Source organism: Barbus barbus (genome assembly GCF_936440315.1).
Source record: "Barbus barbus genome assembly, chromosome: 39".
NCBI lineage: Eukaryota > Metazoa > Chordata > Actinopteri > Cypriniformes > Cyprinidae > Barbus > Barbus barbus.
The window spans coordinates 25,004,000-25,028,646 of NC_136717.1; the positions used below are offsets into that span (position 1 = coordinate 25,004,000).

Genomic DNA, 24,647 nt, shown 5'->3' on the forward strand with positions numbered 1-24,647 from the left:
TGACTTTAGCTCAGCGTCATATCCAGAGGTTGTGTTTGGGAAACAGACGTATGAGTGCTGCCAGCGTTGCAGCAGAGGTTGAAGTGGTGGGGGGGTCAGCCTGTCAGTGCTCAGACCATACAGCTACAGTTCACTGAGGGAACTATGAATGCCAACATGTACTGTGACATACTGAAGCAGAGACTGGGCCGCAGGGCAGTATTCCAACATAACAACCCCAAACACACCTCCAAGACGACCACTGCCTTTCTAAAGAAGCTGAGGGTAAAGGTGATGGACTGGCCAAGCATGTCTCCAGACCTAAACCCTATTGAGCATCTGTGGGACATCCTCAAACGGAAGGTGGAGGAGCACAAGGTCTCTAACATCCACCAGCTCCGTGATGTCGTCATGGAGGAGTGGAAGAGGACTCCAGTGGCAACCTGTGAAGCTCTGGTGAACTCCATGCCCAAGAGGGTTAAAGCAGTGCTGGAAAATAATGGTGGCCACACAAAATATTGACACTTTGGGCCCAATTTGGACATTTTCTCTTGGGTTTAGACATTAATGGCTGTGTGTTGAGTTATTTTGAGGGGACAGCAAATTTACACTGTTATACAAGCTGTACACTCACTTTATATTGTAGCAAAGTGTCATTTCTTCAGTGTTGTCACATGAAAAGATATAAAATATTTACATAAATGTGAGGGGTGTACTCACTTCTGTGAGATACTGTATAAAGACAATTGCAACTTTTTAGCTCACAATTCTGACTTTTTCTGCTTTGTTTACTATTTTGACAGGTTTCTATTAATTCTGTATTTCCATCTTGCAATTTCCTCTGAATTCTGAGTCTTGCATTTTAGACTTTTTTTTCTTGCATTTACATCTCACAATTCTCACGACTCTTATTTTTCTGGAATTCTGAGTTTATATTTTGTAATTTAATTTTTTTTGCATCTCACAATTTTGACTTTTTTTACATCTTACTATTCTGACTTTTTTTTTTTTTTTTTTTTTTAATTATCGGTTTCCATTCTGCAAATTCTGTATTTTTCTCAGAATTATTTTTATCTGTATATGCGAGTTTATATCTCACAAAACTAACTTTTTTTTCTGTATTCTAAGTTCAAATATCAGAATTTTGGCACTTTATTCTCAAATGTTTACATCTCGCAATTCTATAACTTTTTTAAAATTCTTAATTTAAATCTCACAGTTATTTTCCCCTCATTATTCAAAGTTTTGAATCTCACAATTTTGACTTCTTTTTTTCCGAGAATTCTGAAGTCTTTATATGAAGCAACAAGAAACTGCATGATTTCACAGAATCTACACACAGTAAACGTGTCACCCATGACTTCTCAACAGAGGAAATTATCAAGGTGTATCTCCGTACAGAACAGGTGACTCATGCAGCGGCTGCAGACAAGAGACATGTGAAAACAACTTCTGTTGTAAGTGTTCGTATAACAGAAAGACTCTCACCCTTCCTCCACCCACGATGCACTGCAGCTTAAGTATCTCGACCTGATATCTCTCAATCAGCTAAGAAAGCACTGCTTCACTTCACTCACAGTTACAAAGGCCTGGATGCCACTGCTTTAACAGCTGTCTGTCTCTGCACTCAACGCTTTGATGTCAAAAGCCGATCATGTGGCACAAGACAAGAAAAAAAATGCATTGAATGATCATAGTTTATGACAAGTCTGCATTGTTTTATGTAGTGAAGAGAATGAAACCACTGAAACTTACCTAAGATTTAGAGACACTAAAAGTATTGTTTATGCCATAGAAACAAAAAATATGGAAAAAAGGTCATTGCAACATTTATCTCATAATTTTGACATTTTTTCCTCAAAAATCGGAGTTTACATCTTACAACAGTTTTTTTTCCATCATGGAATAAATAAAAAAATGCAAATATATATATTTTTTTAAATGTAAGATCTTTAGATCTAACAATTCTAACTTTATTTCTTTTAACTGTGACTTTAATTCTAACAATTCGAAACCTTTTTCTCAGAATTCTCACATCTCAAAATTCCATTTTTCATTACTCTTGAGTTTGAGGTTCAATTCTCACTACTTACTATGACTTTTGCCTCAATAAACTCCTAATTTGCTGCTTATTAATAGTTAAGTGTGGTAGTTGTTATAGGTATAGAGTAGGGATTAAGGGATCTAAAATATGGTCATGCAGAAAAAGGTATTAATATGTGCTTTATAAATACTAATAAACAGGCAATATGCTAGTAATATGCATGCTAATAGACAGAACAAAAAAGGTATTTGCAAAATGTATTTGTTTTATCTTGCAATTCTAAGATGACTTTAGCAAGTTTAGAATTGTTTTTTTTCACCACGGAATGAAGAAAAAGATAAAAACAGTAATTGCAAAAAACAAACAAATAGTAATTTATCTTGCATTTCAAACTTTTTTCTTCACATTGCAAATCTCACAATTATTTTTTTCCCCCCATAATGGATTAAAAAAAGAAAAAATGCAATCGCAATTCTCACTTACATTTTCTTTGAATCTTTAGTTTATATCAGCAAGTTTGAATTTTACATCTTAAAATTCAGTCAGTTTCCACCATGAAATTAATAAACAACTGTTAATTGCTTAAATTTTCTCACACATTTAACTTCTTCAGAATTACATCTTTCAGTTCTGCTTTTTTTCACAATGAGATAAAAATAAGATAACTGCATTTTTTTTTAAATCTAGCAATTATAACTTTTTTCTACTAATTGCAAGTAATAGATTCAGAATTTTGAGATTGCAGTTAATAAGAATCCATGTAGCTTATGTATTTACAAATACACAAATTTCCTATTTTGTTCCTATTTTTGTTAAGAGTTTTGATTCTGTTTTGGTCACCACTAAAACAATGCAACATTGGTTCTGAAGCAAAGCGTGCTTAAAATCACTGTAAATGCAATACAAAGACATTCAGACATTTGTAAGAGTTTCTGGGCAGCAGACTGATATAACAGTGTGTGTGTGTGTGTGTAGGTTATAACTGGACTCCAGACTGGGACCCTGAACTCTCCTCCTGCGGCTCATTGCGCCTGGCGGTTGTGATCATCAGACTCATATCAGTCCCGCTCATGTTTGCCTGTGTTTACTGACTACAGCGCCATTATAATCTGTTTGCATACGAGTGAAACAACCAGAACTCAACCGCAAAACAGTGAAAGTCCACATTCAGCTGAAGCCACAGTTCCACTGGGACAGAGAGGAACATTAACGCTCCGATGCAATAATAGACCATAAAGAATAAGATGAAGATAAAGCCTACTGATTGTATAATAACTTTGTATAATAACTCCTTAATACGTGTGCTATTTAATTTTTGGATGCTTATAGGAGTGTTCAAATATATTTAAAAATTATTTTCTATGGATATTTTCATGTTATCTTTTTTCAATAAAAATGTTTAAAAAATATTTTTAAGTTTTAAGTGGCATTAAAAAAAAATGTTGTGATATTTTGATGTCAATTGAGCACATTTCCTCCACAAATTCTCATTACTGTAACAAATAAAATCTACAAGTTATATAATAAATGTTATTACAATAAAATTCAGTTCACTGCCATTGATGCATTAGAAATCATGAACTAAAAATGAACCTATTTTAGTCATCTAGGTTAATTTTTTAATTTACTACAAATGCATTTTTAATATTAAATTGACGTTAAACTTGTTAATTAACAGTGAAAAAATGTTTTTATGATTTAACCTAGTTTAAGAAATGAAGTAAAAATGCTAATTTTTAATTCATATTTTATGCATTACGTTAACAAATGTAGTGTAAAGTGTCGCTTTATTTATTACGTGTTTATATTTGTGTGTATTGATTTTAATTTACTCCAAATGAAGAAAAAAACATTATTGTAGTACAGAAATAAGAATCTAATGAGAAACAAAAACATCTGGATACATCATGGTAATCAGGTGGTATTCATATTAAATATAAATTATATAATACATTATAAAGGTAAATATAAATTATATTTTATATTATAAATTATATATATATTTTTTTTAATTTGTAAGTAAAATATTTAATCATATAAAATCTATAAATATTTATATATTTTATAATAATATTAAAATATATTAGATGCACATTACTTATGAATAAATTATATATAGATTTAATATTAAATGTTAAATATTTTACAAATTAAGAAAACTATTTAAGATTTAATAAATCTATAAATAGCTTGTATTGATAATAATAAATGTATAATATATTTGTTTATAAATAACTTATTTATTGGGACAAATGTGCTTAAATGACAAACATATTAAATATGAGAGGCTTAAAATGCGGTGAAGTATTTTGTAAATTAGTACCTCTGGTTGTCCAGTTTAAACCAGTGAAATGGTGCATTTCATTTGCATTTTCATCATATAAATAAAAATACAATAAAAAACATGTCATAATGAACATCTCCATCTCTCTTATCTCCTACAAACTAAAGTCTAATAAATGATTGTGAGATTCATTTCAGGTTTTATAATGACGCTGACAAAATCTGAAACCAAACATCTTTTATATAAACAGATTGATTAATAACACAATATTACAACAACGTGACGATCCGGTGATGATCTGAGTGTGTTTCTGCAGGATCACAGTCAGACCAGCAGAGTTCAGACCGAGCGACGCACATTAGCTCTTGACTTTCTTCCGTTTGCCGTCTTTCGCTGAAGGCGTCTCGGGATTTACTGGAGGAGCTCCCAGCTTTTTATTTTTCGCTTTCTTCACTTTTTCTTTAATGGCTTGAATATCAATTTTGTTTTCAGCTGTTGCTAAAAAGAAGAGAATAATAAATAATAAATATCATAAGTTAGCATGCTTATTCAATTGAATTATTCACACATTTAATGTAATTTACCAAAATTAATGTTACTAACCAATATTACTAGTGGTGACTAAAGACTTTCATTAGTACATGCATTAAAAAAAGCATAATTAATATAATTTGCTCTGGATAAAAGCACATACATAAATATATATGCATATACACACACAGACATACATGTATACATACACACACATTTATATATATATATATATATATATATATATATATATATATATATATATATTAATCATTTTAAAATAAATTAGAAAAATATTTTTTTTGAGCTCCAAACATACAGAGCTCAATGTAATAGGCGCACAATAACTCTGACTAAAATATACATTTTGCTGAAATATTTGAAGTTAATAAACATATGTAGAATTTTAAAGCTACAATAAGTGTATTTGTATGATAGCACTAACTGTAAAGTGACTGTAATGGGGTAATCAAAAATACTTACTCAATTAGTCTGTGCTTTTTTATTATTTTCATTTTTAGTTTAATAAATTCTGCTTTAAAAGCATTATTTCTGTTTTTAGATTGCAATGTTACAATGTTAGTATGTAATGTGATTTTAACCCTATTTTAACATAATATGGTTACATTCACTTTATTTGTTTAATCCAAATACAAAATACTGAGATATATACTGTATACCGCAAATCAGCAAAGAAATACAGAGATATGAATTTTTGCTCATATCGCCCAGCCCTAGTATATTGTATTCTTAAGTGCATCGTTGAAATCTGAGCTGTTTGCTGTACCTGGTTTGCTCTTCTTCACGGCCCGCTTCTCTTTCGGAGGAATGAAATCTTTCTGCCGCTGCTCTTGTCTCTTGGATAAAGCTTCAGCCTGTTTCGCCTTCAGCCCCGGAAATAAAGCACAAGCCGTTATGAACTCATTCCCAGCAGTCACTGCATCTGGGCTCATAAAAACTCATAAAAAGCACCGTACCTTAATTTCATTCATCTTCTTGCGTCTCTTCTCGCTCTCTAGCAGGAAGAACTCGCCGGTCGCCAGCTCCTTATCAATCTGTGCAGAAAAATATTTCACATGAGAAACTGGTAAATGTAAACATCTCATTTATTTACATTTTTAGATGCCTGATTACTATTGTAATTTATATGATTTATATAAATATGATGTATGATAAAATACATAAATTTATGTAAAAATATGTAAGTATATGTATTTATAAATTGGAGTTTAAGTATTATTTCAATATTTTACTTATGTTATGAATTCAGTATTTAATAAAATTTAATCATATAAAAATCTATACAATTATTAATTTACACATTTCTTTCTAAATACATTTATAGCCTTTATATATTTGATATTCATTAATTTATGAATATAAAAAATATTTCACGAGCAATGGGAAATTTTCACATTATTATTGTAGTTTATACATCTGAGAATGTCCTGAGAAATACGCTAATAATCTATAAATATATGTACTTATTGTAAACTTGATATTAATAAGTCTTAAACATTTAAAAAATATAGAAAGAAATTATTTTTGATATTTATAATATATTTATTCATAAATAAAGTACAGGTTTGGTTTAAAATGTCAATGATAATTTACAATTTATATTATATTTATAAATAATTAATATATTTGACAATATATGTTATTTTAATATTTATGAATTAAGTCAAATGTTATATTTTCTCACATAAAATTCACAAATTATTTATTTATAGTTGGATCCGAGTAATATTTTACTTAATAAAATTTATTTTAATATTTTAATTAATATTTTATATTTTAATTAATATTCCTTTTGTGTCCAATTTGTCCAATTTTGCACAGTGAAAGTGCTTCATAGAGAAAAAATAAAGCAAACTATTAATAGGCTAAAGTATATATTTACATTATATTTATATCTTTTATTGCCGTTCTCACCATTTTATAAGCAAAAACAGTGGCCACAGTGATTTTACCATGTTTATGGGGTCTAAAAACACACAATACCGCAGTAAAATCCCTGTCACGCACAACACGAGTGCATCGTTGCTCCCACAGCACATGATTTGATGTGATTTCTCTGTACCTTGCTCTCGGGCTGCGGCGGGGGGAACGGCGTGTACTCCTTCTTCAGCGTCTTCTTCTTGGGCTGCTTGCGTTTGGAGAGACTCTTATGGCGGAAGTTGGGCAGGAATCTCTCCCAGCTCTGAGTGCGCAGCTCCGGGTCATTTGCCAGCTCTCGCTTGATCATTAATGTCTGGAAAATATTCAACCACTCACACAATTACTCATCTACCATACAAGGCGGCATCATCCGTATACAAAGTGACCCACATTTGGTTTTTGATCATTGAAAAATGTGTGCAATTTACTCAAGGAGCCATAATGAAACCCCTGTATCTCTGGAAATAAACTACAGTGGGTCTAAAATTTTAAGACAGCGAAAGAAAAGTTTGTTAAGAACTAAAATCTAAACGAGCATTAAGATATCTTTAATACTTCTTGAGTTACAGGCATGTGAACTTTGGGGGGGGGGGGGGGGAGTGTTTTTTTCATTTCTGAATGGTCACCATTGGCATATAAAGCAAGAAATGTGACTAAAGTCAACAGATTTCACTAATAAAGCTACTAATCTCAGTGTAAAAATAATAAAATGATGCTGCCATCTTTCTAAAGTCATTTTTAACCTCCTGTAACTTGGCTCCAAATCTCAGGTGAAAATTTGAGCACTACAAAACAGTGGATTACTCAGTAAATATACATCTGTGACATTTAATATTTTGGCTTTCATTACTATTTATATTTGTCTTTCTTCAGTAAAAATGCTGAGGAAGTTTCTGTTTCTGTTCAGTCTTAATCTTCCTTTGAACATCTACACACGTTACACATTCTTCCATGTACCTTTATGTTGTAAATGGGGTGAATATTCTTCATTGTGTCCAGCACCACTTTCCGTACCTGCAGAAAACACAAAGCTTATTCCTCTACATTCATCATTTTTTGAATTATTAAACTGAATTGGGCAGCTGTAGGTATCACCTCCTTGAGGCCGCTGTACGGGCCGAGAGCAGAAACCGTGTTTCCCTGAACCATCACATAACAGTTAGTCAGCAGTTCTAGAGCCTGAAACAACACCAACGGATCAGATTTAATCACTGTAACATTTCATTACAGCTTCAAATGAAGATACACCTGACATACAAGAAAACTGAATAAAATCCACACTACAAACGGACTCATAAAACATCAAAGCAACCTCCTGCATCTCTTAAAAGTAAAGAGAAAATAATAAAACCCCTCGATAAACCCAAAGTCCATCTGCAAAAAAATGTGCCTTTCATATATTTAGTTTTTATCGATTTTAAAAATTGAAAATGATAAATTTACTGAAAATCATCAATTCTAAATGCATGTCTTACCTGTCACTTTTGATCAATTTAATGCATCCTTGCTGAATAAAACTATTAATTTATTACAGAACGCAGTTGTACTAACTGCAAACTATATTTTAAATATATTATCATAAATTAATTACTTAAGAGATTTAATTTAGTTCATTCATAAGTTAATAAATTATGGCATATTTACAAGAATCAATGAATGAAAAGACACGCATGACATACAAAACATAAAAAGCAATCAAAAAAACAATAAAATCACGCCAGAAATTGAGCCTTAAAACTACTTTCTTCATCTCTTAAAAGTGAAGAACAAAACAAAAGAATAAAATCCCTATAAAAACCATCTGTAAAAATGTGCCTTTATAGTTTTTTTTATTAATTATTATTATTTAGTCTTTGTAAATGTATAATTTATAATGTAAAAAGATATATATGTAAAATGATCAGAAATAACTATAATTAAAATAACACATTTACATTTATGCATTTAGCAGATGCTTTTATCCAAAGCGACTTACATTGCATTCAAGGTTTTACATTTTATCAGCTCTTAATAATACAATGTAATATATGATCATATTCTTATATATACATAATAATTTTTGACCTCACTGTATGTGAATATTGGCAGGTACAGTGTAATATGAAGAAATGCAGGATGACTTTGTAGTATTTGCTCACCTTCAGCGTGGAGCCCTTGGGGCCGATCAGTCTCTGTCGTCTCTTCACAAACCGCTCTCTGTTTCGCACAAGAGTCCCGATTTTAATAATGTCACATGCCATGTCATCTTCAAGTATCCTTACAGCCTGAAACGAACAAGACCGTTTAAGATTTGAGGCTGAATTTATCAGTCCAAAGTTCAAAAGTTTGGAATAATGAAGTTTGTTTGTTTTTGAAGGAAGTCTCTTATGCCAAACCAAGGCTGAATTTATAAGAAAAAAATAAAAATAAATAAATGTAATAATGTGAAATATTAGTACAATTTAAAATAGTCATTTATAATAATATAATTTTATAATTTATCATTTTCAGCATCATTACTTTTGTAACATTACAAAAGTCTTTACTGTCACTTTTGATCAATTTAATGCATGCTTGCCGAACAAAAGTATATTTCTAAAAAATAAAAAAGTACCTACCACAAACTATATTTTAAATAACTAAATATAGTTTAACTACATTAAAAGATGTTATATGGTTTAATGTTACTTAATTCATAAATTATGTAAAATATTAACATTACATTTAATATCAAATCTATATCTATATGAGTGTGTGTGTGTGTATGAAGAGTTTATTTGCAAAAACATAACTCCATTTTTACAAATTTTCAAAAATCATGTTTTTTATTACGTTATAACATTTTTATTGCATTTTACTGTGTTAGTTAGCTGTTTTTTAAAGTTATTTTTTAAAATAAACCCAACTGCAGTTTAAGATTAAGATTAATTGGAAAGAAACATGAAAAAACATGATTTTTGAGAATTGTAAAAAATCTGTTTTTGTAAATGAATATATATATGTGTGTGTGTGTATGTGTGTTTTTGTGACATATGAGGACACACATTTGTGTAATGACATGGGTATGACAGAGGTATTATAAGGAGAAGGTGATTTATGAGGGCATTTCCCCATGTCCTCATATTTCAAAAAGCTTATAAATCATACAGAATGAGTTTTTTGAGAAAGTAAAAATTCCTGTAGTTTCCTGTAAGGGGTAGGATTAGGTGTAGAGTAGGTGTAGGGCAATAGGAAGTCGTGGCCTAATGGTTAGAGAGTCGGACTCGTAATCGAAAGGTGGGTTCGAGTCTCGGGCCGGCAGGGATTGTAGGTGGGGGGAGTGAATGTCCAGCGCTCTCTCCACCCTCAATACCACGACTGAGGTGCCCTTGAGCAAGGCACCGAACCCCCAACTGCTGCCCGGGCGCCACAGCATAAATGGCTGCCCACTGCTCCGGGTGTGTGTTCACGGTGTGTGTGTTCACTGCTGTGTGTATGCATGTTGGATGGATTAAATGCAGAGCACGAATTCCGAGTATGGGTCACCATACTTGACAATACGTCACGACTTTAGAAAATACGGTTTGTACAGTAATAAAAACCATCACGCCTATGGGATGTCCCCACAACAAATGTGTGTGTGCATGTGTTTGTGTATGTACACACACATATATATTTAAATATAGTATATAATCTAACCATATAAAACCTTTACCTAATGTAACGATATTATAAAAATTCAAAACGTAGTTTTATTTGAGTACGTTACTTCGAATATTTACTTACTTTATGAATTAAGCTAATTATTAAACCATATAAAATCTTTAATCTTTTATTTATTATATTAACTATTCCAAATCTATAAATAATCTAAATAAATAAAAAATATTAGCAATAAATTAGTGATGAATTCATATACCTGTTCAAACGGCACGCTTCTAGCCAATAACTTGATGAGATCCCTCGCTCTGAGGATGGTGTAGGGGTCAAACGTTTTCTTTGTTGTGTTCACCGTCAAACTGCCTTCAATCAGGTCCAGTGTGGCAGTGATGAACTACAGAGCAGCAGCACAGATTCAAAGAAATTACATAACCTAATTCAAAGAGCTCATAAGCATTTAAAAACCAAAGAAACAACATGTTCACAGCACGCACAACATCTCCGAGAGCCTTCTGCACCAGCGGCCAGCACTCCTTCAGATACGCCTCTCTGTATTTGGGGAAAAGTGTGGCGAAACTGCTCTCCTCCAGCAGACCTTTGGGATTGTCTTCTGCGGTGAATTTAGGCTCCTTCCAGCCATCTGGAACCGTCAGCAGTTCAGTCTCATCTGTTTAAAACAAAAAAACAGAGTTTAGTAAGTCATATGTGACCCTGGAGCACAAAACCAGTCTTAAGTCGCTGGGGTATATTTGTAGCAATAGCCAAAAATACATTGTATGGGTCAAAATTATAGATTTTTCTTTTATGCCAAAAATCATTAGGATATTAAGATCATGTTGCAGGAAGATATTTTGTGATTTCCTACCATAAATATATCAAAACTTCATTTTTGATTAGTAATATGCATTGCTAAGAACTTCATTTGAACAACTTTAAAGGTGATTTTCTCAATATTTAGATTTTTTTTGCACCCTCAGAATCCAGATTTTCAAATAGTTGTATCTCAGACAAATATTGTCCTATCCTAACAAACCATACATCAATGGAAACTTATTATTAATCTCAATTTAAAAAAACCTGACCCTTATGATTGGTTTTGCGGTGCAGGGTCACATTTAGCAAAGCTTTCATCTGAAGTGTCTTACAGTACATACAATACAGACACAATCCTCCCAACCTGAGGATACGGAGAATTTTACCTTGTGTTTTGATTAAAATGTGAATTGTGATTTTATGTATCATGTGAATACCACGGTATATGAATATAGCACTCAGGTGAGTGTATTAGAGAAATGCAGCAAAGAATATTAAAGTCAACAAATGAACTTTTGTAGAAAACAGTCGTTTAAAAAAGGCGCACAATAACAAAATATGACATAACTGCAGCTAAAAAACAGACATTTGAATCCTCCGCGAGCTGCGTCAAACGTAAACATCTAATTTAAAGTAAATAATATGGATATTGTCGATACGCGGATTATATTGCATATGTCTGATTTCTAAGTGTAGCTGTACCTGTGTTTGTGCTCTTTTTCTGTTTTTTATTTGTTGGCGTTTCACTCGTGCTTTCTCTGGGAGCCGCCATTGCTGCTGTCGGGAGTGACGTCAGACGCTGCGTGTGGTCGTCACGAGCGCGCATGCACTGCCACCTGCTGGCGCGGAGGAATTGATCACAGACCGAAAATTAAATTATTATTATTATTTTTTTATTAAATTCAAAATAAATAAATAAATACATTTAGTTGGACCGAGGAATAAACGTTAGTATATAAAATAAAGTTTATTTATAACGATGGCATGTATGTCAACATTTAATTTAATATGTAACATTATTGTCATGAGATTAATGAACAGCAGTGCTCTACTTTGGCAAGACATTTGCCAGTTCATTGTAAACTTCATACACAATGACTTTGAGCTTTATTTTAAGGATGTTTTGTTTGAATTTTTCACTTTTGAGAAGCATTATGGTATATATAATAGTTTATTTTCTATGCAACTTAATTATTTATGAAGTTTATGAAAGTTACCCTCCACTTTTCTTACTTTCAAGAAGATAATCAAATCTGTATTAAATCTTTATCTACCTCCAGTAACAAAAAGGCAACTAAAACTTATATATATGCTCACTTTTTGGTATTTTTGTATAATATGTGATCTGCTTATAGCGGGGAAGTCGTGGCCTAATGGTTAGAGAGTCAGACTCGTAATCCAAAGGTTGTAGGTTCGAGTCTCGGGCCGGCAGGGATTGTAGGTGGGGGGAGTGAATGTCCAGCGCTCTCTCCACCCTCAATACCACGACTGAGGTGCCCTTGAGCAAGGCACCGAACCCCCAACTGCTCCCCGGGCGCTGCAGCATAAATGGCTGTTCACTGCTGTGTGTGTGTGTGTGTGTGTGTGTGTGTGTTTACTGCTGTGTGTGTGTGTGTGTGTGTTCACTGCTGTGTGTGTGTGTGTGTGTGTGTGTGTGTGTTTACTGCTGTGTGTGTGTGTGTGTGTTTACTGCTGTGTGTGTGTGTGTTTACTGCTGTGTGTGTGTGTGTGTGTGTGTGTGTGTTCACTGCTGTGTGTGTGTGTGTGTGTGTGTGTGTTTACTGCTGTGTGTGTGTTCACTGCTGTGTGTGTGTGTGTGTTCACTGCTGTGTGTGTGTGTGTGTGTGTGTGTTCACTGCTGTGTGTGTGTGTGTGTGTGTGTGTGTTCACTGCTGTGTGTGTGTGTGTGTGTGTGTTCACTGCTGTGTGTGTGTGTGTGTGTGTGTGTTCACTGCTGTGTGTGTGTGTGTGTGTGTGTGTGTGTTCACTGCTGTGTGTGTGTGTGTTCACTGCTGTGTGTGTGTGTGTGTTCACTGCTGTGTGTGTGTGTGTGTGTGTTCACTGCTGTGTGTGTGTGTGTGTGTGTGTTCGCTGTGTGTGTGTGTGTTCACGGTGTGCGTGTGTGTTTACTGCTGTGTGTGTGTGTGTGTGTGTGTCCACGTTGGATGGGTTAAATGCAGAGCCATACTTGGCAGTATGTCACTTCACTTATTTACTCCGATTTATTAAATTTTTTTAATTAATTACCTTTTTTAATGTTTCTTTCTCTCTTGAAATGTAATTGTATTGTTAGGCCATCCTTGAACCCTTGGATGTTTTTTTTTCACATTTGTACTTCCTAAGCAAGTGTTTGATAATAACTAAATAAATAATAAAATTGCAGCACGCTGCTCAAGTAACTCCCAGAGGAATAATTGGACTTAAATTTTAATTTGTTTATTCTTGCATTATATTTATAATAATTAACCTCGTAAACAAACCATTTCGAAGCTTCGAATCAAATGTTTCTTTGTTTGGAATCGCTCGAAACACGAGACGCTGGTCAAAACTCTGTAAATGCAGCAGAAACTCACAGCAGGGGTGTAGCCATCATTTCATGTTTATAAATGAGAAGTGGTTCTCAAACAGTTTACCTGGATAAATAAAGGTTAAATAAAATAAATAAAAAAAAATCAAAAGTGGGGGGGGGTTGGAATGTCTAGTGTTATACCTGTTTTTTTTATTGACAGGTTTTATTTTTAATCATACCTTTTTGCTTAATATGCTTTATGATTATATTATTATATATGATTATAAAACAGAAGGAAAGAAAGAGAGAAAAAAGAAAAAGAAAGAAAGAAATACAACAGCGTGTCACTGGGACAGTACCATTAAAAGGACATCTGGATATGTTGTGAACAAATACTTGAGTATCTAAGTAAAGTAAACAAAACTTTTGCCAGTGGTATGCGTAGAGTATTTTTGTTCGATTCACACAAAAAATGAAACTGACTTCTACGAAAAATTCTTTATTCAGGCTACTTTTTTGTTAGTAGAACTTTTCGAAAGTAAATCACAGTATGGGCCACATTCTGATTCCTGTTTTTCCGAACCCAAATTTAAAACCTTTTCAAATGATAATTAACGTATTACAGCACTTTTTTTTTAACCTTAAAATCGAATTTTACCAAAAACTGAATGTAAGACATTTCATGACATTTTATAGATTTATCTTGTTCCCCTTTATGACTTGTATTCATGATCCTTTTTTTTCTAGAGGATTTATTTGTAAATATTTTTGTATTATTTAAACTGCCAAATGACCAACTAACCAATTGCCAGTCTACATCCAAACAACCAAATAATAAGCTAAAATGCATCATCATGTTTGCATCCAGACACACATTTTGGGTTCTTTACAAACATTTTTTTTTATTACTGAAATGTATAAAATTATTTATGCATTGCTTGTTTTAGCGTGGCACTGCACATAATTCATATGGCTGGGGACAGTGAGTTGCCCCCAGTTTAAAATCCAAGCTGGGCTCCACACCTGGCGGTGAAGAGAAAGTGAAGCGCTGCAGCAGAGAGGAGAAGAGGAGGAACAGCTCCATCCGTGCCAGTTGCTCCCCAAGACACACTCTCTTTCCTGAAAATCAGAAAAAAACGATGGGTAATCATAATAGGTTTCCTTTTATGCAGACTTGTAATGAAGTGTCAATTAGGGGTGCGTGATGATCACAAAAAATGATATCTCAAAATTTTGCTGAGCATGTTATTGTGCTGGCAGGTTTAGGACTGCCGTGAACACCTGCCTCCCAAAGCTTTTGATATTCTTCATAATCTGTGCGGTGGTTAGATTGCAGGAGTAACAGAAATTAACTTTTCCAATAAGTTTAAATAGATTTTTACCTTTATTTATGGGCATTTTTACCTTTATAAAGCCAGTTTTCTAAACTAATTAAATGTATGCATTATCTTTTGTGTCAAATTCTTAAATTTAATCAATTCAGATAGTAAGACCCTGCAGCCCAAGACCAGTTGCCCACTGAAGCCAAGCAGGGTTGAGCCTGGTCAGTACCTGGATGGGAGACCTCCGGTGAAAACTAGGCTGCTGTTGGAAGAGATGTTAGTGAGGCCAGCAGGGGGTGCTCTCCCTGTGGTCTGTGTGGGTCCTAACACCCCGGTATAGTGACGGGGACACGACTGTCAAAAAAAAGCACCGTCTTTTGGATGAGACGTTAAACCGAGGTACTGACTCTCTGTGGTCATTAAAAATCCCATGGCACTTCTCGTAAAGTGTGACCCTGGCCAAATTCCCTCTTCTGGCCCTTGTCAATCATGGCCTCCTAATAATCCCTATCACTTGATTGGCTCATCACTCTCTCTTTGGGTGTACAGCAATACACAATAAAGCGCTATATAAATGCATCATTCATTCATTCAAGACACTACAGCGCTGTTACGAATCAAATTAAATCAGTGCCAACAAAATTTGTGTTTGCAATGCAGAGGTGGCACAGAATCTGCATCTGAAGTGGCATTTAGATGCATTTACGCAGACTGTTTAATGCAGGACATGAATGCATTTAACCTGCATTTACAAATGCATAAATAATAATTTGTGTTTTAAAAACAAAACGTTCAATAGTGACATTTGAAATGATTTTGGGGGAGAGCAAATATATTTGAAATGTAAACCTAAAATTGCCAGTAGGTGGCAGCAAATCACTGCATGAGTGAGTCATTGAATCATTCATTCAACCGATTCGTTTAAACAGCTGATGGATTCGGTAACGAAACACCGCTGTTTGTCGCTCAGAGACGCAAAACAATTCTGCCGTGGCTTTGTTTAAAACTACTTTCGTTGACAAAATAGAGAAAAAACAGGAACTGTTGTGTCTAAAATGTAAGTCAATTAATATGAACTTTATGTTTTATAAAATCAATATCACATTTGCATTCGTACTAATATCTGGAGAGAAAACTGTACTAATCATGTGATATTAACTATATCAGATGATATAAATAGAAGACATAATTGCATCCAAAATAAAAGTATTTGTTTACATAATATATGTACACTGTGTATGTTTATTATGTATACATAAATACACAGTATATATTTAGAAAATATTTCCATGTATATATTTATATTCATATAATTGATATTATATACAAATATTTTAAATGTATAAACTTTACATATTTTTCTTAAATATATACGTGTGTGTATTTATATATACATAATAAATATACACAGTACACACACATATATTATGTAAACAAAAACTTTTGGATGCGATTAATCGCGATTAATTGTTTGACAGCACTAATATAGATATAAATTATAGAAGACATAGGGCTATATATCTGCCCTTATCTTGAATTTTGGGGGAATCCTAAATGTTGCAGGGTTGTCCTGTACCTAGAGAAAAAGGTAAAAAGGCATCTCTTCTCCTAAATTGGCCCTCAGCATCCAGGAAGTGACCCGGGTTAAAACAGTGAGGCGTCTCCCACTCAGACTCATCAAACAGCACTGATGTCAAATTGCCAGTCACTATTGTGCCCTGCAAAAGTAAAATGATACTCTTATTATGCTTCAACTAATAGGTTCTAAACATAAATGTCCATTACAAAAATGCAATTGCTTAAATTGATATTCCCATATAGTGCATTAAACATCACTAGACCAACCTTTGGAATGGAGTATTTTCCTATCTGAATATCTTCCACAGTAGCCCGGGCCACATTCATTGGGACAACATTTCCAAATCTCTGTATCTCATGAATGACAGCATTGGTGTAGGGCATGTTGTCTTTGTCTGATAAAGACGGCTGCCGTGACCCTCCCACAACACGATCAATCTCCTCCTGAACTTTGGCTGAACATACAGAGTCCAAGGCAAAAATGAGTGTGTGCACCATGGCAAGCTGTTTTGACTCATTTCTTCCCAGGATATGAATTCTTGACATTAACAACTCAATTTTCACTAGTTAATATGCTAATTCTTGACATCACAAATTCAATTTCAACTAGTAAAAGCTATAATTTTTGATATCTGTAATTGTATTTTCACTAGTTAAATGTCCCCATAGGCTGCCATTCAAAATCAATTGTTGACATCAATAATTTCTTACAAGTTTGAATTACAATTTCACATGAAATACAGTTCTTACTAGTAAAAACCTTAATTTTTGATATCAGTAATCACATGGTTACTAGTACAGAGGTCGTCTATTCTTGCGATCAACAATTTAATTGTCACTAGTGACAATATTCATTTCTGATATTTGAAAATGTATTTTGTTACTAGTAACAATCACATTCATGATATAGGAAATGAACATGGTCACTAGTGACAATTGAATGGTTGATATCAAGAATTCATATCCTGTGAAGGAATAAAAGTCTAAATATAGTTCACTTTGAATGCAGTTTCTCATAATAAGCTCTCACCCTGTATCTCTGAATATTTGATCATGTAGAGAAGACCCCAGTACAGAGTGGTGGAGGTGGTCTCATTTCCCGCTCCAAACAGATCCAGAGAACAGAAGCACAAGTTTTCCACATCAAATCCAGCGGCTGTGTCATCTTTAAGCTAAACAACACGATTGAAAGGCATTTCAATTCAATTACATTATTATCAGTGTTGGGAAGGTTACTTTGGAAATGTAATAGTTTACAGATTACAATTTACCCTGTTTAAAATGTAATAAGTAGTGTAACTATTTCAATTACTTTATTAATGTAACTGATTACATTTGAATACGTTGATTACTTTTCTAAATTTCTAATAAATGTTTTCAACTATCATTCCTTTACAAACATTTAAAGCAGACAGGGTTAACATTACAGTAGGACTAAGCACTGATTACTGTCAGTCTTTCAAAATCATCTTCATCGCTTGAATTAAGATTATAATAATGTAATTCATTTTAAAGCACAGCCACCATAAAATCAGCCTTTAGCAGCTCTTTTTACTTTGTGATCGTACTGAGGTTAAATTAAAATCATAAGATATAGTTTAATAGCTATGATACTGTTTTTGAAATCAAACCCTTGCAGACGAGAAACACTGGCAGCTAACAATGCCTCTGGAAAAAAAGGTCTTAAAAAATAAAGCATATACACAAACCCGGCTATCAAATAGTCCTAAGCACCTGAAACATTGGTGTCTCATATTTTAAAGCAGTCAATGCAATTTGGGAAAGAAATCAAAATCTGTCTGTGTGAAAATATTCAGATGTAATCATTAACATTTTCATAAGTAACTAATTTAATTACACTTTTTTTCTCAGTAACTGTAACATTTATACGGAGCCCCTAAAGGGACATTGGCAAAAAAATAAAAAATTAAGACTTTCGCGTGCGCACGAGAAACTATCGCGTGCTCACGAGAAACTATGGCATGCGCACGAGAAACTATCGCGTGCGCACGACAAACTTTCGCGTGCTCACGAGAAAGTATAGTTTTCTCGTGAGCACGCGATAGTTTTCTCGTGAGCACGCGATAGTTTTCTCGTGAGCACGCGAAAGTTTCTCGTGCGCACGAGAAAGTCTTCATTTTTTGCCAATGTCCCTTTAGGGGCTCCGTACATTTACATTTATTTTGTAATTGAATTACGTAACTGTTACATGTACAGTCACTAGTTACTCCCCAACGCTGATTATTATTACCAGAGCATTGCACATACTGATGCCCCCCTAAGAAAGGGTCTTACTCTTTCCATCTCTCCAAGGAAGCAGTCAATGTAGTCTCGAGGATTTGATGGATCATAATCCACTCTGTGTGCGTCCACCTTCTCTCGAACAAAGTCAATCACCCCTTGCCACAGAGTAAAAATGTTCTTATGCGTTCCAGGCACTCGCCGCATGAGCCATGGAAACATGTTATACAGCTAAAAAAAAAAATTAAAAATGAGAACAGAAAGCAAGGAGGGTATTCCTGCAAAACCGGAGGCTGCAGCTTCAGGACTACATTTCTAGGACCCTATAGTTGTTTTTTTGTATTTATTTTATTTTACTGTGTGCATGTACACTACCAGCCGAACGTTTTTGTCCAGATTTTTTGTTTTTTAAAGAAGACTCTTCTGCTCACCAAGCCTGCATTCATCTGATCCAAAGTACAGCAAAAACAGTAAAATTTTGAAATATTTTTACTATTTAAAATAACTGTTTTCTAATGGAATATATTTTAAAATGTAATTTATTTCTGTAATCAAAATTGAATTTTCAGCATCATTTTCATCAGAAATCATTCTAATATGCTAATTTGTTTGCTGGTATAGAAATTAATACTTTTATTTAGCAAGGATGCTTTAAATTGATCAAAAGTGATGATAAAGTCATTTATAATGTTTCAAAGATTTCTATTTCAGATCAATTCTGTTCTTTTGAACTTTCTATTCATCAAAGAACCAGAAAAAAAAAATTCTACTCAGCCGTTTTCAACATAATAATAAACAAATGTTTTGAGCAGCAAATCAGCATATTAGAATGATTTCTGAAGGATCATGTGACTGGAGTAATGAGGCTGAAAATTCAGTTTTGATCACAGAAATAAATTACATTTTAAAATATATTCAAATAGAAAACAGTTATTTTAAATAGTAAAAATATATCAGAATTTTACTGTTTTTGCTGTACTTTGGATCAAATAAATTCAGGTTTGGTGAGCAGAAGAGACTTTTTTTGTTTTTTAACTTACTGTTCAAAAACTTGACTGGTATGTATTAGTGGCTTATACTATTTTACAGCACTTGCTATTCAATTCTACGGAAGCGTATTGCATTCACTTGAGGAAAAAAAATCTACTCTGTTTTTCTGAATTAACGAGTTAATTATCTCAGAATTACGAGAATTTTTCATGAAAAAAGTTCTCTCTGTTTTTCTGAATTAATGACTTAATTATCTCGTAATTCTGAGATAATTAAGTCATTAATTCAGAAAAACAGCAAAAACTTTTTTTTCTCTTTAAAAATTATCTCGTAATTCTGAGATAATTAAGTCGTTAATTCAGAAAAACAGAGCAAAAACATTTTTTTAATGAAAAATTATCTCGTAATTCTGAGATAATTAACTCGTTAATTCAGAAAAACAGAGTAGATTTTTTTTCCTCAAGTGAATGCAATACGCTTCCGTACAATTCTGTATGTTATTATTTTAAATGAATTATATAGTTGTTTAATTGTATTCACTGAATTATTGTCCTAACCAACTCCTAACCCTAAACATACCCATTGGTAACCCTCTTGAAATATTAAAAGTAATTTATTTCAATGTATTTTATATTATATTCAGTTTTCTTGGGAAAAAAAGACTTGTGTCTGTACGAGACAGTCTGATGTGTGACCCACTTAAAGCGCTGTAAACAGTAAAACAATTGCGCTATAAATAAGTGTGTTTATTAGTACGTAAATAATTTGAATACAAATGCCAGTTTACAACATCCAGCAGCACAACGGTTTTGCACAGCTAAATAGGTTCAATGGAGATTGCTGACATAGCCTCAAACACTCAAGTTCACGCCAGCTTTTACATTAAAAATAAGATGGAAAGATAAAAAAGGAATAGTTCCATGGATCTAGTCTTTGCATCTGTTTGTTTGAGGTTTGAATCAGGTGTCCTGTGTTGAATTAAGAGTTGGCTAGATGGCTCTGTCACAAAAAATAGAGTCCGAGAAATGCGGTCCTGAAACTGCAATAAGCAGAGAGCAAAGGTAATATGTAAAACCTGAGCACAGATGCCTCCTTGCAGATACACAGCTTCACTGATGTTCTTCAACAGAGACTGAAAGCCATGGTCACTGTACTCAAATCGATTACCAAACACAAGCACACAGATCACATTTGCGACAGCATTGCTCAGCAGTGAGCGAGGGTCAAACGGTCGGCCTGGAACAGAAGTTGTTAATAATGCTGTGCTTCTGATTTCAAATGTTTTCAAAGCTCAGTAAACACCTTGTTCGTTTGAGATGGCCTCATTCAGAAAGCAACATTCGAGACTGATGGACGGCTCCAGGCTTTTCTTTCCCAATCCGAAGTTTCGAAGGGTTGAGAGTGCAAATCTTCTCTGTTGCTTCCATTTATACCCACAAGCAGCAACTAAACCTGATCACAAAACAGACCCTTTACAGTAAATTGATTACTGATCAAATTTATGGAGAAATATGGTGAAAATGCCAATTTGGCATTCATATATTAGACTGACCTTTGTCTCCAACAATGTCATAAAATAAAGGTAACACGGGTCGACCAGCAAGACTGTCATCCTGTCGCAAATACACCTCCTTCACGAGTTTATATCCATCCAACACAACAATTCTCGAGCCGAGAATTCTAAGGCTGAAAATCTTGCCGTATTTTTCTGCAAACTGTAAAATATGATTTGTTGTCAGAACCTGAGCTCCTGAAGTAACAGCATATAATCAGTATAATCAAAACACAGACGCAGAAACGAGCGATCTCAAATGTTAACAGATGCATATGAAAAATAAAGCGACCTTCAACAATAAACAGCATATTAAATGGAACCTGCGTAATGTTACTGAGTGAAATGTCAATCCAGGAAGTTGTAAAGGACTTTGCAAGTGATCTACTGCATCTTTGCTTTGAACATCGTACTGAAAATGATCCATATGTAGTAGGCTATTTGATAAAATATGAGATTTTCTCTTACCTACCTACCTAGTTACATACACTCTTAAAAATAAATGTGCTTAAAAGGTTCTTCACAGCGATGCCATAAAAGAACCATGTTTGGTTCCACAAAGAACCATTCAGTCAAAGGTTCTTTAAAGAAGCATAATCTGAAAAACCTTCTTTTGCCACACTTTTATGAAACAGAAAGGTTCTTCAGATGTTAAAGGTTGTATATGTTCTTTATGAAGTATATTATTTTTAAGTGTGCATTCAAGTGTTGATAAAAAAGATAAAAGTTGATCAAAAGGATAGAATAAAAGGGATTGTTTTTAAGTATAGAGGCTTTGTTCTTTGTTTTGATGTAGGCTATTGCATGTTCAGATATGCATAACAATATCGGGGGGTCATGAAATATTAATGAAAATGATCAAAAATGCTGGCAGTGACTGGCAACTTTTTTGAAAAACGCTGGCAGGGAAAGAGTTAAAAAGGCTTTTCAATGCCTAAGCTTTTTGAGTTTTACATTCTGGTAGCTGTAAATCACTTATTGAATCTGTTCTTACTTTTAATATTGTATCCTGGTTTAACTCTCTTTCTGTTAAAACAAAAACAGACTCTCAAGGATTATAAACGTGGCGGGTAAAATAACTGGTGAAAGACAAGTACCTCTCACTGATCTCTATACTGTGACATTAAAAAGGAAAGCCTCTGTTATTGTGGGAGAGCATTGTTCTTTTTAGTTACTTCCTTCTGGCAGACTGTAGCCTATAAAGTGCCTTTGGTGAGAAAGTCCAAGTATAAGACCTGTATCCCAACTGCCATTGGTATTTGGACTGCAGCGGACTGTTAGGTCAGCAGAAAGGATCATTGGTGTCCACCTGCCCAGCCTTCAGGACTTGTACTACTCCAGAGTGAAGAAACGGGCAGATAACATCATCACAGACCCTTCTCGCCTCAGGCAGACGCTACAGATCTGTGTGCACTAGAACATCTAGGCATAAAAACTGTTTTTCCCCATGCCATCTCCAGCCTAAACAACAGGGATTATTACCGGTGTTCCGTAATTCATTCCCCATCTCTAATTATTGACTCTCTCCCTAGTACTTTGTAAATATATATGCATATTTTTCTAAACAGCTGTATATATAGAGTAACTGAGGCACAAATCTGTACATAAATCTTCTGTTCCAGATTCTTACACACTATTATTATTGTTAAGTCTTATTTAAATGTTATTGTTCTCATGTCAGATGCAAGAGCTTCTTAAAAACCACAACATATTCCTCGTGTGTTTGCGCACACTTGGTGAATAAAGCTGATTCTGATTTTAAAGATGAAGTGATGTAATATTGTGATTATTATTTGTATTGTTTGTTTGCTAAGCCTTTGTCTAAAGACCATTTTCTACTCCACTGGGGATAGACAATAAAGCTTTTGAATCGAACTGAATTCTTCATGCGTTATTTATTTTACATGATAATATTGCATCAATATTGTTACTGCAGAAGCGAATGTTCCCAAGGGCTACCCTGACCCGAAATTTCATTATTTGCCATAGAAATATGAGAAACACAAGGCTCTGGGAACATCTGCGTCACAACAGAGTTACTAGAAAGCAAGGCTCAAGTGGTTTCCTTTGATCGCTTTTGCAAATGTATCTGTAAGATGTTTGTGTTGTGGATACAGATAGCTGATGAAGCTCGTGTAAAGCAGTTTATTTTCTCTGTTTGCAGTCACTAACCGCTACTTTGCGTCTTCAGATTTCTTTATAGTTATAAGCTGGAAATGTATTTACCTTCGAGAACTGCAGATGAATCCTACCATTTTCGATATGATGAAGGTCTCCTATAAACGGCAAAGACCACGGTCCAGGAGGAAAGTTCTTCGGCGCTTTATTTCTGATATAATCACTCAGCAATAAAAACACACAGGAAAATATTAAAACAGCCGTGATGTCGATCCACTCGTAAAGGAGCAACAGGTTCATGACTGACCTTGCTACGCTTACCGTGTTAAACTGAATACAGTGTTTCCAAATAATTCTCAGGACAATTTGCTGCTACAAGTTGTTAAATGACGTTGTGATGTCATTGCCTGATGCACATCATTATGTAAATCACAAGGCAAACTGAGGGGCGTGTCCAGGATTTTATACTTGGGTGGCAAAGGGGGTGGCAAGTATGGCAAGCCGTTTTAACTTTTATTCATTCTCAGGATATGAATTCTTGATAACAGGAATTCAATTTTTACTAGTAAAATTGAATTGTTGATATCAAGAATTCATATCCTGAGAATAAATAAAAGTCAAAACGGCTTGCCATAGGCAAGAGCAGAATAAGGGGTGGCAACTAGGCTTGTCACACGTGGTGCAAATTTGCTGAGGAGTATGCAAGATCAGTGTTGTTACCCCAAATGATTTGAAATGTTAATTTAGATTGGCTAGTAAAACTAAATCTAAATAAATATAATATTTAAATATTAATAATACAATATTGAATTATTGAACATTTACATATTACATTTTATGCATTTTCTTATTAACTAGTAAAACTTACGGTGGCCGAGAGAGCTCAATGCGCTGCAAATAGGAAAAAAACACCTGCAAATTAAGAAAACAACTTCATCAATTTGATAACACGCGCTGCAAATGCTCACAACCAAATAAAGAAACGCGCTGCAAATAAAATTCTTTATTTGTTTGCGTTGTGAGCATTTGCATCATCTGCTGTCAAACTGATATTTTCTTGATTTGCTGGTGCTTTTTGTATTTGCATGTGTTTTCTGAAGTTGCAGCGCGTTGAGCTCTCTCGGCCA

The 24,647-nt window shown here is 34.0% G+C and overlaps 1 protein-coding gene across 3 annotated transcripts; it reads right to left on the reverse strand.

Moving 5' to 3' along the window:
- Window positions 1–4,529: 4,529 nt before the first annotated feature.
- LOC306858804 (KRR1 small subunit processome component homolog) lies at window positions 4,530–23,920 on the reverse strand. 3 transcript variants are annotated; one of them, XM_079399544.1, is made up of 18 exons: window positions 23,629–23,920; window positions 21,403–21,565; window positions 21,153–21,302; window positions 20,926–21,086; window positions 18,915–19,091; window positions 17,650–17,791; window positions 16,887–17,074; window positions 16,618–16,759; window positions 14,743–14,838; window positions 10,892–11,064; window positions 10,657–10,791; window positions 8,918–9,043; window positions 7,875–7,958; window positions 7,737–7,793; window positions 6,922–7,092; window positions 5,816–5,893; window positions 5,626–5,722; window positions 4,530–4,805 (listed from the first exon to the last, which is right to left on the reverse strand). In XM_079399544.1, the coding sequence occupies exons 1-18, from the start codon at window positions 23,818–23,820 to the stop codon at window positions 4,666–4,668; spliced, it is 2,472 nt and encodes an 823-aa protein (XP_079255670.1). In that variant the 5' UTR covers window positions 23,821–23,920; the 3' UTR covers window positions 4,530–4,665. The 3 variants fall into 3 exon arrangements, with proteins under 3 accessions (XP_079255670.1, XP_079255671.1, XP_079255672.1); XM_079399545.1 differs by lacking the exons at window positions 20,926–21,086; window positions 23,629–23,920 and having other exon boundaries at window positions 21,403–21,541; XM_079399546.1 differs by lacking the exons at window positions 14,743–14,838; window positions 16,618–16,759; window positions 16,887–17,074; ... (4 more) ...; window positions 21,403–21,565; window positions 23,629–23,920 and adding an exon at window positions 11,913–12,011.
- Window positions 23,921–24,647: the final 727 nt, after the last annotated feature.

Coding starts and splice junctions, on each gene's coding strand:
- LOC306858804 (XM_079399544.1), bottom strand. CDS start 23,820: ATGAACCTGTTGCTCCTTTACGAGTGGATCGACATCACGGCTGTTTTA. Junction 10,792..10,891: donor AGAAGGCTCTCGGAGATGTT/GTGCGTGCTGTG, acceptor GCTGCTCTGTAG/TTCATCACTGCCACACTGGA. Junction 4,806..5,625: donor CGTGAAGAAGAGCAAACCAG/GTACAGCAAACA, acceptor TCTTCTTTTTAG/CAACAGCTGAAAACAAAATT.